Source organism: Bison bison, unplaced genomic scaffold, assembly GCF_000754665.1.
Source record: "Bison bison bison isolate TAMUID 2011002044 unplaced genomic scaffold, Bison_UMD1.0 scf7180017864368, whole genome shotgun sequence".
Lineage (NCBI taxonomy): Eukaryota > Metazoa > Chordata > Mammalia > Artiodactyla > Bovidae > Bison > Bison bison.
In genome coordinates this window covers 2,193,962-2,208,945 of record NW_011494940.1, presented here as the reverse complement: position 1 = coordinate 2,208,945, position 14,984 = coordinate 2,193,962, and the positions used below count along the sequence as shown (strand labels likewise).

The window sequence follows — 14,984 nt, the reverse complement described above, 5'->3', positions numbered from 1 at the left end:
ACTGCTGCTGCTGAGTCGCTTCAGTCGTGTCCAACTCTGTGCGACCCCATAGACGGCAGCCCACCAGGCTCCCCCGTCCCTACTATGCACTAAGACAATAGTTTGGAAGGAAAACAAGATCAAAAGCAAAAAAAAAAAAGGTCAAGAGCTCTTATAATGGTCTGAGGGAGAAAACAAAGATGAGGACTTGATTAAAGCAGTGGCAGCAGGAAAAAATAACACAAAATGAGAGGACAGTGAAGATCATATACGATATAGTGACTGTGGCTGACATTGTTAGCTGCTTACATGACAGTCATCCTTTCAACTGGTTTCCCTGCAAGAAGAGCTTGCCTCCTTGGTACAGGCTGAAAATACCAAATATTTGTTTTCTTGACTTTCAACTATAGATTTGACTTGATTCCATCTTAGCCAATGGAAAGTAATGGGAAGTCTCCATGTATCTGTCTGTAAAGAGCCGTCCCATTCTGATACAAAATGCATTTGTTCCCTTGGTCTTTACCGTTTGATAATAATGAGCGAGGACATAATTCTGTTTATTAACAGTATCTTTTTTTAATTAGCAGATAGAGTTGTAAGACAAGCTTTGAAACCTACTTTAATTACTGTTCTAATATTATTACACTTTCATAGGCACTAGTATATTTAAAAACACATGGCAGAGATCAAACCAGCTGGAGCTTCATTTGACTAATGTCTAGTAACTGCATTTCTTTTTTTTTTTTTTTTTTTTACTTTTTTACTTTTTTTACTGTTTGTCTGAAGGAGACTGGCAGTATTACTATTTAGTTATACTGCTAATTAGCCTTCAATTATTTGTATAGCACAGAAGAAATAACACTGCTCACATACAAGAGAGAAAGCAGGTCAATGACATGTGCACTGCATTTCTATTTCGAGTAATTGCATAGTCTGTATTGCTTGTTCTCTAGAGTAGCTATGCCAGTCTTCAAAATCTAATTCTATAATCTCTCTCTCCGCTCTTCTACACATGCCTTCACTTTTTATTTCTTTGAGAAAATATATCTTTAGAATAGAATCTCATCAATTTCGGGCCACCAACACCATAAATTAAAGTGCATTTGCCCTGTTTTCCACCTTTGCTACTATTATAGAAGCAGCATCCTTCCTCCACTCTAGAACTAATCCACTCTCTCCATGCTTCTTTGTGGAGACCTTTATGCTCAGGTCTCTACTATTTTAAAAACAAAATTCAACACAAAATCAAGCCACTGATGATTTACACACTTTAAATCAGTAAACTTCACTTTATGCAAATTATATCTAATAAATCTGTTTTTAAAAAATCAAAACAAAATATACACATAGTTTTTCAACTTCACACTCCTTTTGTTACTCTGCCTTTCTAGTCTCCTTTGAAGACACATTTCCTGAAAAACAAAATTTAACTGCCTTACTGAGGTATAACTGACATACAACAAAATACACACTTTTAAAGTACACAATCTGCTGAGTTTTTTAATCAAATATATAACTGAGAAACCATCATCACAATCAGCCATTATCACCAAAAGTTTTCTTCTACCTCTTGCAATACTTCCCCCCCTTTAACCCTTCTCCCATCACATAAACTTGTCTGACAAACTTCTGGGATTAGTAATCTCTAGATTTGTTATCTCCTTATTTTGCATCCGTCCATTCAACATAGATTCCATCCCCATGACTCCACTCTAAATCACCAACACCTTCAAACATTTAATCTAATGAAGTTTCATTTCTTACTTGATTTCTTTACAGCATTTTTCTTCCTTGAAAATCTTGGTGTCTGAGACTACATTATCCTGGTTTCTTGTCTCTCTGGCTATTCATTCTTATTTTCCTTTGAAGATACTCATTTATACTGCCTGTCCTTTCTATATTTGTCCCAGGCCACCTTCTCTTCTCACTTAGGCAATCTCACTGACACATGATTCTAATGATGATTTATATATAGCTATATATATATTATTTGAGGATTCCATATTTCCAAACTCACCTACTCACAAAAATTTGTAACCTCAAAATCAAAGCTCATGGTGCTTTTGGTCAGCGGGGATATGCACGTGCAACTCTCATATGTACCTCAAAAGCAACTCATCTCTATCCCCAAATATGGTCTCCCTCAGTGAGCATGCCCACCACCCTACTAGCTGCCTACATGGGAAACTTTTCATACCAATCCAATACTAGTTTAGAATTCATGGTTTCTAAGGCAAGCCCAGATATCATTTGCCCAGTATGACTGAGAAAATGCATCTATCTCTAGGTTATAGGGGAAAAAATTTCAGGTTTTGATTCTACCCTAGGTCACCTGCATGTAAGTGTGTGGGATAGGGTGGGATGAGATGGGTTGGAAGGAAGGCAGGTAAGGGAGGCACACACAGCAGAGAAGATGAACATCTTGAAAGGATTTCAAAAGACCATTTGGAAAAGACCAAACAAAAACACTCTAAATAAGCTGCCCTAGATATTGTGTATGCATGTTAAGTTGCTTCAGTCGTGTAAGACTCTCTGTGACCTTAAGGACCGTAACCTGCCAGGCTCCTCTGTCCATGGGATTTCCCAGGCAAGAATACTGGAGAGGGTTGGCATTTCCTCCTCCAGGGGGTCTTCCCAACCCAAGGATTGAACCCACGTCTCTTATGTCTCCTGCACTGGCAGTCAGGTTATTTACCACTAGCACCACTTGGGAAGTCCTTCTAAGATATAAATTTTATGTCTTCTGTGCTTACCTCTAAAATACATCCCAACCAGCAATTTCTTACCACAAATGAGAACTACACAGAAAGATACTGAGCCTATTTATCTTACATAAAATACTTTAAAGCTAATGTATTTTGTAGCCAATTAAAAGTGCTTCAATTAACTTTACTATAATTATTTTAACCTCTCAGAATCCTATGAATGAGGTTTAAATATATATATATATGTGCTAATTATAAATATGATACATATTCATGATAAAAAAAATGCCACTAATTCCAAAGGACATATATTCAAAAGTGAACAAATCACCAATTCTTTACTATCAGAGTTTGGAATTACCTGTGTTGTCTTCTTACAGATATTTCTTACATATATGTGAGCATATACATATTTTCTTTTCTTAAAATTAATTATTTATTTATTTTTGGCTGCAGTGGGTTTTAGTTGCAGCACGTGGGTTCTCTAGTTGTGGCAAATGGTCTTAGTTACCCCACGGCATGTGGGATCCTCGTTACTCAACCAGTGATCCAACCCACATCCCCCGCATTGGAAGGTGGATTCTTAACCACTGGACCACCAAGAAGTTTTAATTTTTTTTCTGTTTAACTATAAATAGAATCATTCCATATAAACTGTTCTGTACCTTGCCTTTATCACTTAATGATACCCTAAAATATTCTGCATAAGCACATGCAGAGAACTTTCTTTCAGTATTTCCTTCCAAGGAGCAAGCATCTTTTAATTTTATGGCTGCAGTCACCATCCACAGTGATTTTGGAGCCCCCAAAATAAAGTCTCTCACTGTTTCCCCATCTATTTGCCATGAAGTGATGGGATGCCATGATTTTTGTTCCCTGAATGTTGAGTTTTAAGCCAACTTTTTCACTCTCCTCTTTCACTTCCATCAAGAGGCTCTTTAGTTCTTCTTCACTTTCTGCCATAAGGGTGGTATCATCTGCCTATTGATATTTCTCCCGGCAAACTTGATTCTAGCTTGTGCCTCATCCAGCCCTGCATTTCACATGATATATTCTGCATATAAGTTAAATAAGCAGGGTGACAATATACATCCTTGATGTATTCCTTTTCTGCTTTGGAACCAGTCTGTTGTTTCACATCCAGTTCTAACTGTTGCTTCTTGACTTGCATACAGATTTCTCAGGAGGCAGGTAAGGTGGTTTGATATTCCCATCGGTTGAAGAATTTTCCAGTTGTGATTCACACAAAGGCTTTGGAGTAATCAATAAAGCAGAAGTAGACGTTTTTCTGGAACTCTCCTGCTTTTTCGATGATCCAATGGATGTTGGCAATTTGATCTCTGGTTCCTCTGCCTTTTCTAAATCTGTTTAATAGCCATGTCAAAAAGTCTACAAATAATAAATGCTGGAAAGGGCACCAAGAAAAAGGAACCACCTTACACTGTTACTGGGAATGTAAACTGGTGCAGCCACTAAGGAGAACAGTATGGAGGTTTCTTAAAAAACTAGAATCAGAGCTACCACGTGATCCTGCAATTCCACTCCTAGGCATATATAAGGAGAAAACTATAATTCAAAAAGATACACACACCTTAATGTTCATAGCAGCACTATTTACAATAGCCAAGACACAGAAATAACCCAAGTGTCCATCGATAGGTGAATGGATAAAGAAGATGTGATATATACACAATATGGAATATTACTCAGCCATAACTTAGCGTTACCAAAGGGGAAAGGGGAAGGTGGGGAGAGTTAGGAGTTTGGAATAAAAATACGTACACTACTATATATAAAATACATAACAACAAGGACCTACTGTATATATAGCACAAGGAACTATATTCAGCATCTTGTAATAACCTATAATAGAAGAGAATGTAAACAAAGAATGCATAGCTGAATCACTTAGATGTACACTTGAAACCAACATAACATTGTATATCAGGTATATTTCAAAAAAACTTTTTGAAAAGAGAAAAAAGTAAATAAAAAGCACTTATCTCAGTCTGTAATCATGTATTAGTAACACAGATATCAAATTAAAAGTCTCTCCCCCATAAGGAGACTATAAACGCCACAGAGCGAGAACTGTGTCTTATTTGCTTACCACTTAACATCTGTCTGGCACATAACAGGAGTTCAAAAAAATTTATAAATATGTGAAGATAGATCTACCTTATTCTTTTTTTAAGTGTCAAAGGATTCCCCTCAACAGATGTCATTTCTTTATCTAGTCTCAGAATGATGTTTAACTGAGTTTCCACATTTTTACTATTATAAACAAATTGCTAGAATGACCACTCATGCCGGTATATATCTATAGATGTAATTCTCAAATGTAAAATTGCTAGTCAAATGAAAAGTGCATTGAAAATTTTAACTGATATTTTCCAAATTGCCCTCCCATGAGGTTGCAAAGTATCCTCCAAGCAATCAGCAATGTGTAAGAGGATCCACTTCAACATATCAGGTTGGCCAAAAAGTTCATTTGGTTTTTTTCTGTTAAGACGTTAAGGAACCCAATACTTAATACTTGATTTGTATAATCAAAATGAATCCACTGTTTGGCTGGATGTGAGGCACTAAAGAAGAGTGTTAGGTTTTATGTAAGAGAGGTGGGGTTGTTTTTTTTTTAATCTTAATATCATACTAACCACTTAAAATTAAACATTAAGTTTATTATTCCTATAAAAGAAGTTTCAGCAAGTAAGTTGCACAGACAAAGCTAAGTTATTAGGAAAATGCTTCATCACTGATGGACTGTGGAAAATTTGTGTATTTTAAGAGTCATGTATTAAGTTCCCAGAGATTCTCAAAATCACTTTTCCAATCATAATGACTTTTTTTCTTTCTGAGGCTTTGGTCCATGTTTCATGCATAATACCAAGGCAGTAAAAAAGGAGAAAAATCACAATAAAAATATTCATACATAAGAATATACAAAAAATAGAGAAAAATCCTAACACTTCAAATTAAAGTTTCTTCTTCAAGATATTAACATTTTGGTGTAGTTCCTTCTATTTTTTCCTCCTCATACATCTCATAGCATATGTAACTATTAATTGCTTCTTCTCACTAAACAGTGTAGCACGCACATTTATTTCTTCTATGACCTTAAATACAGATGATTCTTCTTCAGTCTCAAGTAGCAGTAACAAAAAGCACCTACAAGGCATCCCCTTCTCTAGATCTTCACTATGTTCTTAAACTCTTAAAGCTTCCATTTTCTGATGTGACAAATGAAAGCATTAGTTTAAATGAACTCAATTAAAAGTTACAAGATTAAGGATACCACTACAATACTGTAAAGTAATTAGCCTCCAATTAAAAATAAATAAATAAAAATATCTATTCAAATAGAAAAAAAAAAGATTAAGGATAAAATCCTTTTTAACTCTTCTGATTTAAGATTTTATAGAACATACCAGGCCTGTATTTAAGAAAGCAGATACTCACTTCCTTTGTTCCACAATTAGTAAGCATGTTCTGTTGAAAAAAACTTGATTCTTGATAATTCAGAATTTTTAGGTATTTCAGGATTAGTATTTTCATTAGAAGTGGTCTTATTTGTAGTGATTTCAAATTATATACCAGAAATTCTTATTTAAATATAATGAGAAGGCTTCCGGTGCAAGATGATAGAGTAGAAGGATGTGTGCTCATCTTCTCCTGCGAGAGCACCAAAATTGCAACTAGCTGTTGAACAACCATCAGCAGGAGGACACTGTAAAAAGATACTAAAAAAAGATAATCTATATCCAAAGACAAAGAAGCAGCCACAGAAAGATGGTAGGAGGGGCACAATCACAATAAAATCAAATCCCACACCCTATGGGTGGGTGACCCACAGACTACAGAACAATAATTCCAAGAAATTCTCCCACCACTGTGAAGGTTGTAAACCCCACTTAAGGCTTTACAGCCTGGGGATCTGACAAAGAGACTGGGAATCCCCAGGTAATCTGGTCTTGAGGGCAGAAAAGACTCTGATGCTGAAAGGGATTCGGGGCAGGAGGAGAAGGGGACGACAAAGGATGAGATGGCTGGATGGCATCACTGACTCAATGGACATGAGTCTGAGTCAACTCCGGGAGTTGGTGATGGACAGGGAGGCCTGGGGTGCTGTGATTCATGGGGTCGCAAAGAGTGGGACACAACTGAGCGACTGATCTGATCTGATCTGGATTTGATTATAGGATTTCCTTGATTACAGGACTTATTTTTACAGTCAACAAAAACAAGACTGGAAGCTAACTGTGGCTCAGATCATGAACTCCTTCTTGCAAAATTCAGACTTAAATTGAGGAAAGTAGGGAAAACCGTCAGACCATTCAGGTATGACCTAAATCAAATCCCTTACGATTATACAATGGAAGTCACAAACAAATTCAAGGGATTAGATCTGATAGACAGACTGACGGAAGAACTATGGACTAAGGTTCATGACACTGTACAGGAGGCAGTGATCGAGACCATCCCCAAGAAAAAGAAATGCAAAAAGGCAAAATGTTTGTCTGAGGAGGCCTTACAAAGAGCTGAGAAAAGAAGAGAAGCTAAAGGCAAAGGAGAAAAGGAAAGATATACCCTTTTGAATGCAGTTCAAAAGAACAACTGGTTCCAAATTGGGAAAGGAGTACATCAAGGCTGTATATTGTCACCCTGCTTATTTAACTTATATGCAGAATACATCATGAGAAATGCTGGGCTGGATGAAGCACAAGCTGAAATCAAGGTTGCCAGGAGAAAAATCAATAATCTCAGATACGCAGATGACACCACCATTATGGCAGAAGAGCCTCTTGAGGAAAGTGAAAAAGGAGAGTGAAACAGCTGGCTTAAAACTCAACATTAAAAATACAAAGATCATGGCATGTGGTCCCATCACTTCATGGCAAACAGATGGGGGAAACAATGGGAACAGTGAGAGACTTTATCTTTCGGGCTCACAAAATCACTGAAGGTGGTGAGTGCAACCATGAAATTAAAAGACGCTTACTCCTTGGAAGGAAAGTTATGACCAACCTAGACAGTATATTAAAAAGCAGAGACATTATTTTGCTGACACAGGTCCATCTAGTCAAAGCTATGGTTTTTCCAGTAGTCAGGCATGGATGTGAGAGTCTGACTATAAAGAAAGCTGAGCACTGAAGAAGTGATGCTTTTGAACTATGGTGTTGGAGAAGACTCTCAAAAGAGTCCCTTGGACTGCAAGGAGATCCAACCAGTCCGTCCTAAAGGAAATCAGTCCTGAGTATTCATTGGAAGGACTGATGCTGAAGTTGAAACTCCAATATTTTGGCCACCTGTGTGAAGAGCTGACTCATTTGAAAAGATCCTGACGCTGGGAAAGATTGAGGGCAGGAGGAGAAGGGGATGACAGAGGATGAGACGGTTGGATGGCATCACCGACTCAATGGAGATGAGTTTGAGTAAGCTCCAGGAGTTGGTGAGGGACAGGGAGGCCTGGCATGCTGCAGTCCATGGGGTAGCAAAGAGTTGGACACAACTGAGTGACCAAACTGAACTGACTGTGAAAACCAATAAACAAATCTTTTACTATTGTGATTATGTCACTACTACTCACTTAATACTACTGTATCATGATTCGTCAAGAGAAAAATAATAGAATTCTGTGTCACCAAAACTAGGATCTATTAGAGAAACCTTTTAAAATCACTTTTTAAAACCTAGATGCATATGAGAAGTATCTTGAAATCTGAGAACTACAAATGCTTTGTATTGCTTTTTTTCTCCAGAGCTCCAGATATGTTTCTAACGAGCAGATGCGTTTAAAATCAACTGGACTATATGATGATCTTTTACTTTTACCTAGTTTGTTTCACTTTTTCTATTTCATATTCAGTGCCCACATTTCCTTTAGTTTATGTTCTCTGATTTCTTCCATCTCTTCTCTTCTTGTTGACTGTTCTTTCTCAAGCTTTTATCAAGTGTAGTAGAAAAGCTTTTATATACATATATATAAATATGTATAATATATATAGAGAACATGAATTTTTGCCTAATTAAAAAATTATGACATTTTTGATTCCACTTGTTTGACTTAGTATAAATAGAATGCTAGATTTCTAATTAAAAAATAGATATGCAACAAGCAACAAAGGTTTACTGTATATCATAAGGAACTATAGTCAGTATCTTGTAATAACTTATGGTGGAAAATAGTTTAAAAAATAATATATGCATATTTGTATAACTGAACCACCTTGCTGTGCACCTGAAACAATGTAAGTCAATAAAGCATATATATTAAAAAAAATAATAAATATAAGGAGAAAAATCATTAATTATAATCTATTTTCTTCGAATTCTGTCATTGAAGCAGAATATAAAGAGATTAGCTTTTGAAGTGTTTTCTTTTAACTGTCCTAATTAATGGAATTCACATACAATAAACTGTCAGTTTTTTCCCACATCGAGATTTATAGAAACATGAGGTCTTACCTTGACTGGGAAGCTACATTTTCCAGAACGAACTCCTTCTTCATCTGTCTGCCACTGATGTGGACGACTGGCCTCTGGAACATAAACATCTTTCTTTCTCCTAAAACTCTGCCGTAGTTTATTCATTTTAATTTTTACAAGCTGTAAAAGAAATATGAAAAGGAAGTTACTACCTTCTTACATGAGTTTGGGTGAACTCCGGGAGTTGGTGATGGACAGGGAGGCCTGGCATGCCGGGATTCATGGGGTCACAAAGAGTCGGACACGACTGAGCGACTGAACTGAACTGAACTGAAACTTCTCACATATTTAAAAGTTCAGATTACGATACTAATAAAAAACTATTATCCCAAATCAAAGGTTTTGTTTTAGGGGGAAATGAGCAATTAACATACTTCCTTTTAGAGTAACCCTAAGTTCAAACAAGCAAATCATTTCACTTTTTTCAAAGACAATTATAATACTAGTTCTAGTAAAACAACAATAACCTCTTGTAGGATCTGAAGAGATGTTATTCTAAGAACTTTCAAGCACTTTAATTGTAATAAACCAATGACTATTTCTACTAATCTACCTCTCAAATCCATTTTAACTACTGAATAAAGAAATTTGTACATGTAGGCCAAATTATAAACTGCTAACAATTTCTGAAAATATTCTGAAAGCTTTTATCTTTATCAGGAAAAAATCATTCTGAAACACTGAAATTTGGGAATCTTTTTGGTTTAAACTACAGTGTTTTTGTTTTGTTACTGGAAGAGGCACTTCTCTAATGCTTTCAAAGGTACAGAAGAAATCACAAAACTACAGAGAAGGAAGACTTATCTAATAAGAAACAATAGAGCATTTAAGAGTCAATGAATAAACATAATGAATGTATCCCTTTATAGAGCAAATCTCAAAATCTGAAACCAATACCTTCAGTTTTCTGTTTAGGAGCATTGCTCATTCTTTCCATGAGGGATTTAAGCACCTCAACCAGCCTAAAAGGAGATCTTAACTTGAGAAAATGATGTGACAAAGCTATATAAAGGAAACGTCTCTGCCAGGAATGTTAAATAACAAGGGATGGAACATTAATTCCTACATAACACCAATGAAAGACTTGAAAATCAAAGCCTGCATTCAGAGGAAAATCATTTTGTATTTTACAGTGCATAATGCCACAGCAGAACTATTACCAAATTAGCTAATTCACAGAGACAGGCCATTCTTACCACATATTTTCTTAAAAGGTAAAAATTCTGAGAGATGAATGATAAAATCTCTGGATTTTCTAAAAATGAATTTATTATTTCTCAATTAAAAGTTGATTTATAGAGTAGGTAAGGTGGATATTAAATAATCAAAGGACTGGATGGACAAAAGGTAATCCATTCCTTTGCTTTTAAGTAGATCACTTATTTCTAAACTACTTTAAATGAGAGTCTATCTTAATCTAATAGACTTCCAAAAAGAATTCCTTAACCTTCCTTGATAATATATCCTGTTATATACTTTCATATCACATTTCAAAAATATATACAAATACAAATATAAGAAAATAAAAAACATCCATATCCTTGCTCAAGGTGGCACTCTAAGAATCTTGAGACAAAAGTCCGTATGATGCCTTTCTTTTTAATTTCTTTCTCTTAGCAAAAAAAGACTATACACTTACCCAGCTGGCCAAGTCAAACACCTGAAAGTCACCTCTACTTTTATTCTTTCTCGGACCAATAACTATGGATTTATTTCCTTAGTATATCCTGAATTAATTTCCCCACCCATCATGTGAGTTTTACTATCCTTATTTTTGCTTATATCATTGCAAAAGCTTAACAACTTAATGGTCTCTCTGCTTCCAAGAGAGGTCTACTTCAATCTGTTCTCCTGACTAATGCCAGACAGAGAGCTTTCTAAAACACAAATCTGATCATTAATTACTCTGCTTAAAATCCTTTAATTGCTTCACATCACTTTTAAGGTAAAGTCCAAATTCCCAAGCATGGTGCAAACAGTCTTTTTTCATCTGGCTTCACCCACCAGCTCCATTCACATGCTAAGCTCCAGGCATACTCAACTACCCAAACTACTTTAAACAAGGCAGGTTATCTTTCAGAGCCTCTGTACATGTTCCTTCCTCTGCTTAGAAAGACCTTTCTCTATTTGCTTCTGGTTCAAGTTTACTCATTTTCAAAGAGTCAGCTCAGTCTTCATAGAAGCTAGCATTTTTTCTGAAAAGCCCCTATCTGGTCTGGGTCCTTTCATTTCATATGAGTCCCAGGAATACCCTCTGCTTACCTCTATAACTACTCCTCAAACCTTATAGCAATTTTCTATTTTCTTTATGGAAGGTTGTATCTTATTTGTTTACATTTACTTGTTTGAATAGTACCCTTGCGTCCTAATACAGTGCCTGTCATATATACAGCACCCTATAAAGTTGAAGAAATGAAAAATACAATAGAGCCCATCCTATTAGATGGTATTTACAAGGTAGGATAAATGTGGACAGTAAGATCAGAGAATCATCGATGTTGAAAGAGACTGCATTTAATAGTAGGCCAACCTCCCACTAACAAAGGAACTACTTGGACAACTTCCCTGAAAGGAAGACATCCAGTGAAGTGAAGTTAAAGTCACTCAGTCATGTCTGACTCTTTGTGAGACCATGGACTGTAGTCCATGGAATTCTCCAGGCCAGAATACTGGAGTGGGTAACCCTTCCCTTCTCCAGGAGATCTTCCCAACCCAGGGATCAAACCCAGGTCTCCCACATTGCAAGCAGATTCTTTACCAGCTGATCCACAAGGGAAGCCCAAGAATACTGTAGTGGGTAGCCTATTCCTTCTCCAGCGCATCTTCCCAACCTAGGAATCGAACTAGGGTCTCCTGCACTGCAGGTAGATTCTCTACCAACTGAGCTATCAGGGAAGCCCTGATATCCAACCCCTGTCTAAATAGCACCAGTACAAATTTATTTGCTCTTTGTTGTTGTACCATTCTACTGACCAATAAAGATAACAGACTGGAAGTATCATCTGATTTGGGGGTCTAAATATCATGTCACTTTCAGTATTTAAATGGCTTGACATCAACATTTCTACAAAGAGAATTACATATCAGTGATTTTTGAACTATGCTTTAGGCGGCCCTAGAATTTCCACAGAGGAGTTCCTGGTACCACAGGTGTTTGGAAGGAAAGAGGAGGAGGTTAGAAGACTGACACAACTCTCAGGAGGGCTTTCACTCCCTGTCACAGCTTCCAACAGACCAGCTTCTCCTTCTCTGACTTACATGTTGGGGCTCCATGTTAAAGTTTAAGGAAAGGGTTTCAGAGCTGGAAATTTTTTAGAAATTAGTGATATATCTGTAACTGTTCTAAAATAAACTTGGTAAAAAGAAAATAATCATAATATCTTGCTTGCTACTTCTTAATGTGTAACTACCACTGGCCTACAAAATAATCTAGCAATTAAGATAATAATTAATACAAGGGAGAAACCAAACATTCTATTTTTGGGTAATCTATGTATAATGATTTTGCTTACCAAAAAAAAAAAAAGGAAAAATAGAAAATGTTAATTCAAAGTAATGTTTACTACTGGCCCTCAATAAGGTTAAACTTGACTCCCAAATAAAGAAAATCATACCCCCCGTGGAAGTCCTGGTTGAAGAATACAAAGAATATATTTTTCTAAGTATAAAACCTGAGAACAAACTTATTTTGTCCTACAAACTAAATTAAAAAAAAAAATGATATCCCCATTCTACTAGATTTTAAGAGGTCACTGCGTACAACTTAACTGCCCAAATCAGCAAATCCTCTGGTTTATCCTCCTCATCTCTGTTTCTACCGATGCCTTTGAGGGCTTCCTCTACTTTCTCCCACCCACTGTAGATATTCCTCAAATAATTCTCCATTGGTGTTCTCTTTGCATTATCACTCTTGGAGAAATAATCAACACAAACTATTACCCCAATTAGGAGCATTTTCTAATTGTACTCTTAACTCTTCCTCTCTTACTTAAATTTCTATATTTGGGTGCACTGATACTGCCTCAATTGCATTAATTTAAAGTTAAATCCTCACCTCTTATCTCCTATTCCTCTGCTCTTCCTCCTCTGACCCAATTTGTTTGGGTTAGTAAAAACTGAAAACTTACCATGTGCTGGGCCCTGTTATGAATGCTAGTGGATACAGAAATTAATAAGACAACCAGCCTTTAGATGGCTCTCTCCCTTTATAAAAGGTTCATTTCTGCACAACATGGAGAATGTAATAATAGCACTATATACAGTATCACCTAGAAGCAGTCTAGGTTCAGGAAACATTTCCTATAGGAGACACTGCCTGGGTTAAGTTTTAAAAGAACAAAAAATAGTCACATACTGTGGGAAGTAGGAGGGAAAAGATTACTTCAGGTAGAGGTAACATCATCAACAAAACATAGATTCAGGAAATCTATGAATTAACTGAGTCAACATGATGTAATTGTGCTTCAGGAAAGCACTCTGCCCAAGATGATAAGACTGTAAGCCAAGAATTAGCTACACTTTGTCAGGCAAGTTTAACAAACTAACCTATCTGGGCAAACAATTCATGCATCAGGGCAAACAGTTCTCCTCACATGATAACAGACTGCTCTTCTTGCTATGTCCATTAATTTTAAATATTGTGTCACAAACTTTGCCCATCTAAACCAGTTCCCCACTTTGAAGGACCTGCCTTAAACCAGCGGAGTCCAGATCTCAAAACCCCAGAAATAACCTTTCCTAACTTCCCCTAACTACCAAGACTCTTTCATAGTGGTGCTCTCCCTTGCTGCAGTAAGTTTAATAAACTCAGTTTTGGTTGATCAACAGAATTCTCTTTGTGCGGAAAGTCAAAAGCAGGAATTAATTATAAAAGGTGAGGAAGAGAAAGAAATCAAAATATGACTCCTAAGTTTTAGGCCTCAGTAAGCTGGATAGAAGAATTCAGTGAACCGAACTGTTGAATTTGAGGGGTCTGTTTATCAGGCTGCCAGGTGGAGATGTGTATAAGCCTGAAGATCAGGGAAAAGACCAGGGCAACCATAAGCAGTTAGGATAGGTGAAACTTTTCTTGTGATGATCTCATTATTTTCCTAATTTTTTCTAATAGGTGTTAATATATAATAAACAGAATTAAACCCAGCACACTCAACGTGAATAGAGAAATACACACCATATAATTGGCCAGTATGACTTGATATAGCCATACCAGTGATAAGTTGTTGCGATGCTTACATTCTAGATAGTAAACATTCACTGTGCTGAGTCCCTTGTCCAGGATCCATTCCGTGACCTCCCACAATGCAACAACTGGTTTAACAAAGTAGTAAGGCCAGTGATCAGTGCAAAGAAATAGGGGAACACAATAGAATGGGAAAGACTAGAGATCTCTTTAAGACAATTAGAGATACCAAGGGAACATTTCATGCAAAGATGGGCACAATAAAGGACAGAAATGGTATGGGCACAATAAAGGACAGAAATGGTATGGACCTAACAGAAGCAGAAGATATTAAGAAGTGGCAAGAATACACAGAAGAACTGTACAAAAAAGATCTTCACGACGCAGATAATCACGATGGCGTGATCACTCACCTAGAGCCAGACATCCTGGAGTCCAAAGTCATGGGGGCCCTAGGAAGCATCACTGGGAACAAAGCTAGTGGAGGTGATGGAATTCCAGTTGAGCTATTTCAAATCCTGAAAGATGATGCTGTGAAAGTGCTGCACTCAATATGCCAGCAAATTTGGAAAACTCAGCAGTGGCCACAGGACTGGAAAAGGTCAGTTTTCATTCCAATCCCAAAGAAAGGATAT

At 36.7% G+C, this 14,984-nt stretch overlaps 1 protein-coding gene across 10 annotated transcripts in view; it reads right to left on the bottom strand.

Annotated features, from left to right (window-relative positions):
* Positions 1–14,984, bottom strand: part of NUMB (numb homolog (Drosophila)) — a 163,754-nt gene that overhangs the window by 48,418 nt on the left and 100,352 nt on the right. For all 10 annotated transcript variants that reach the window (XR_826694.1, XM_010855785.1, XM_010855792.1 and 7 more), the window contains one exon: positions 9,150–9,290. Coding sequence is in view for 9 of the 10 variants with exons in the window: in XM_010855785.1 (XP_010854087.1) it covers positions 9,150–9,275 (126 nt within the window). In the remaining variant the exon portion in view is untranslated. The remainder of the gene's footprint in view (positions 1–9,149; positions 9,291–14,984) is intronic.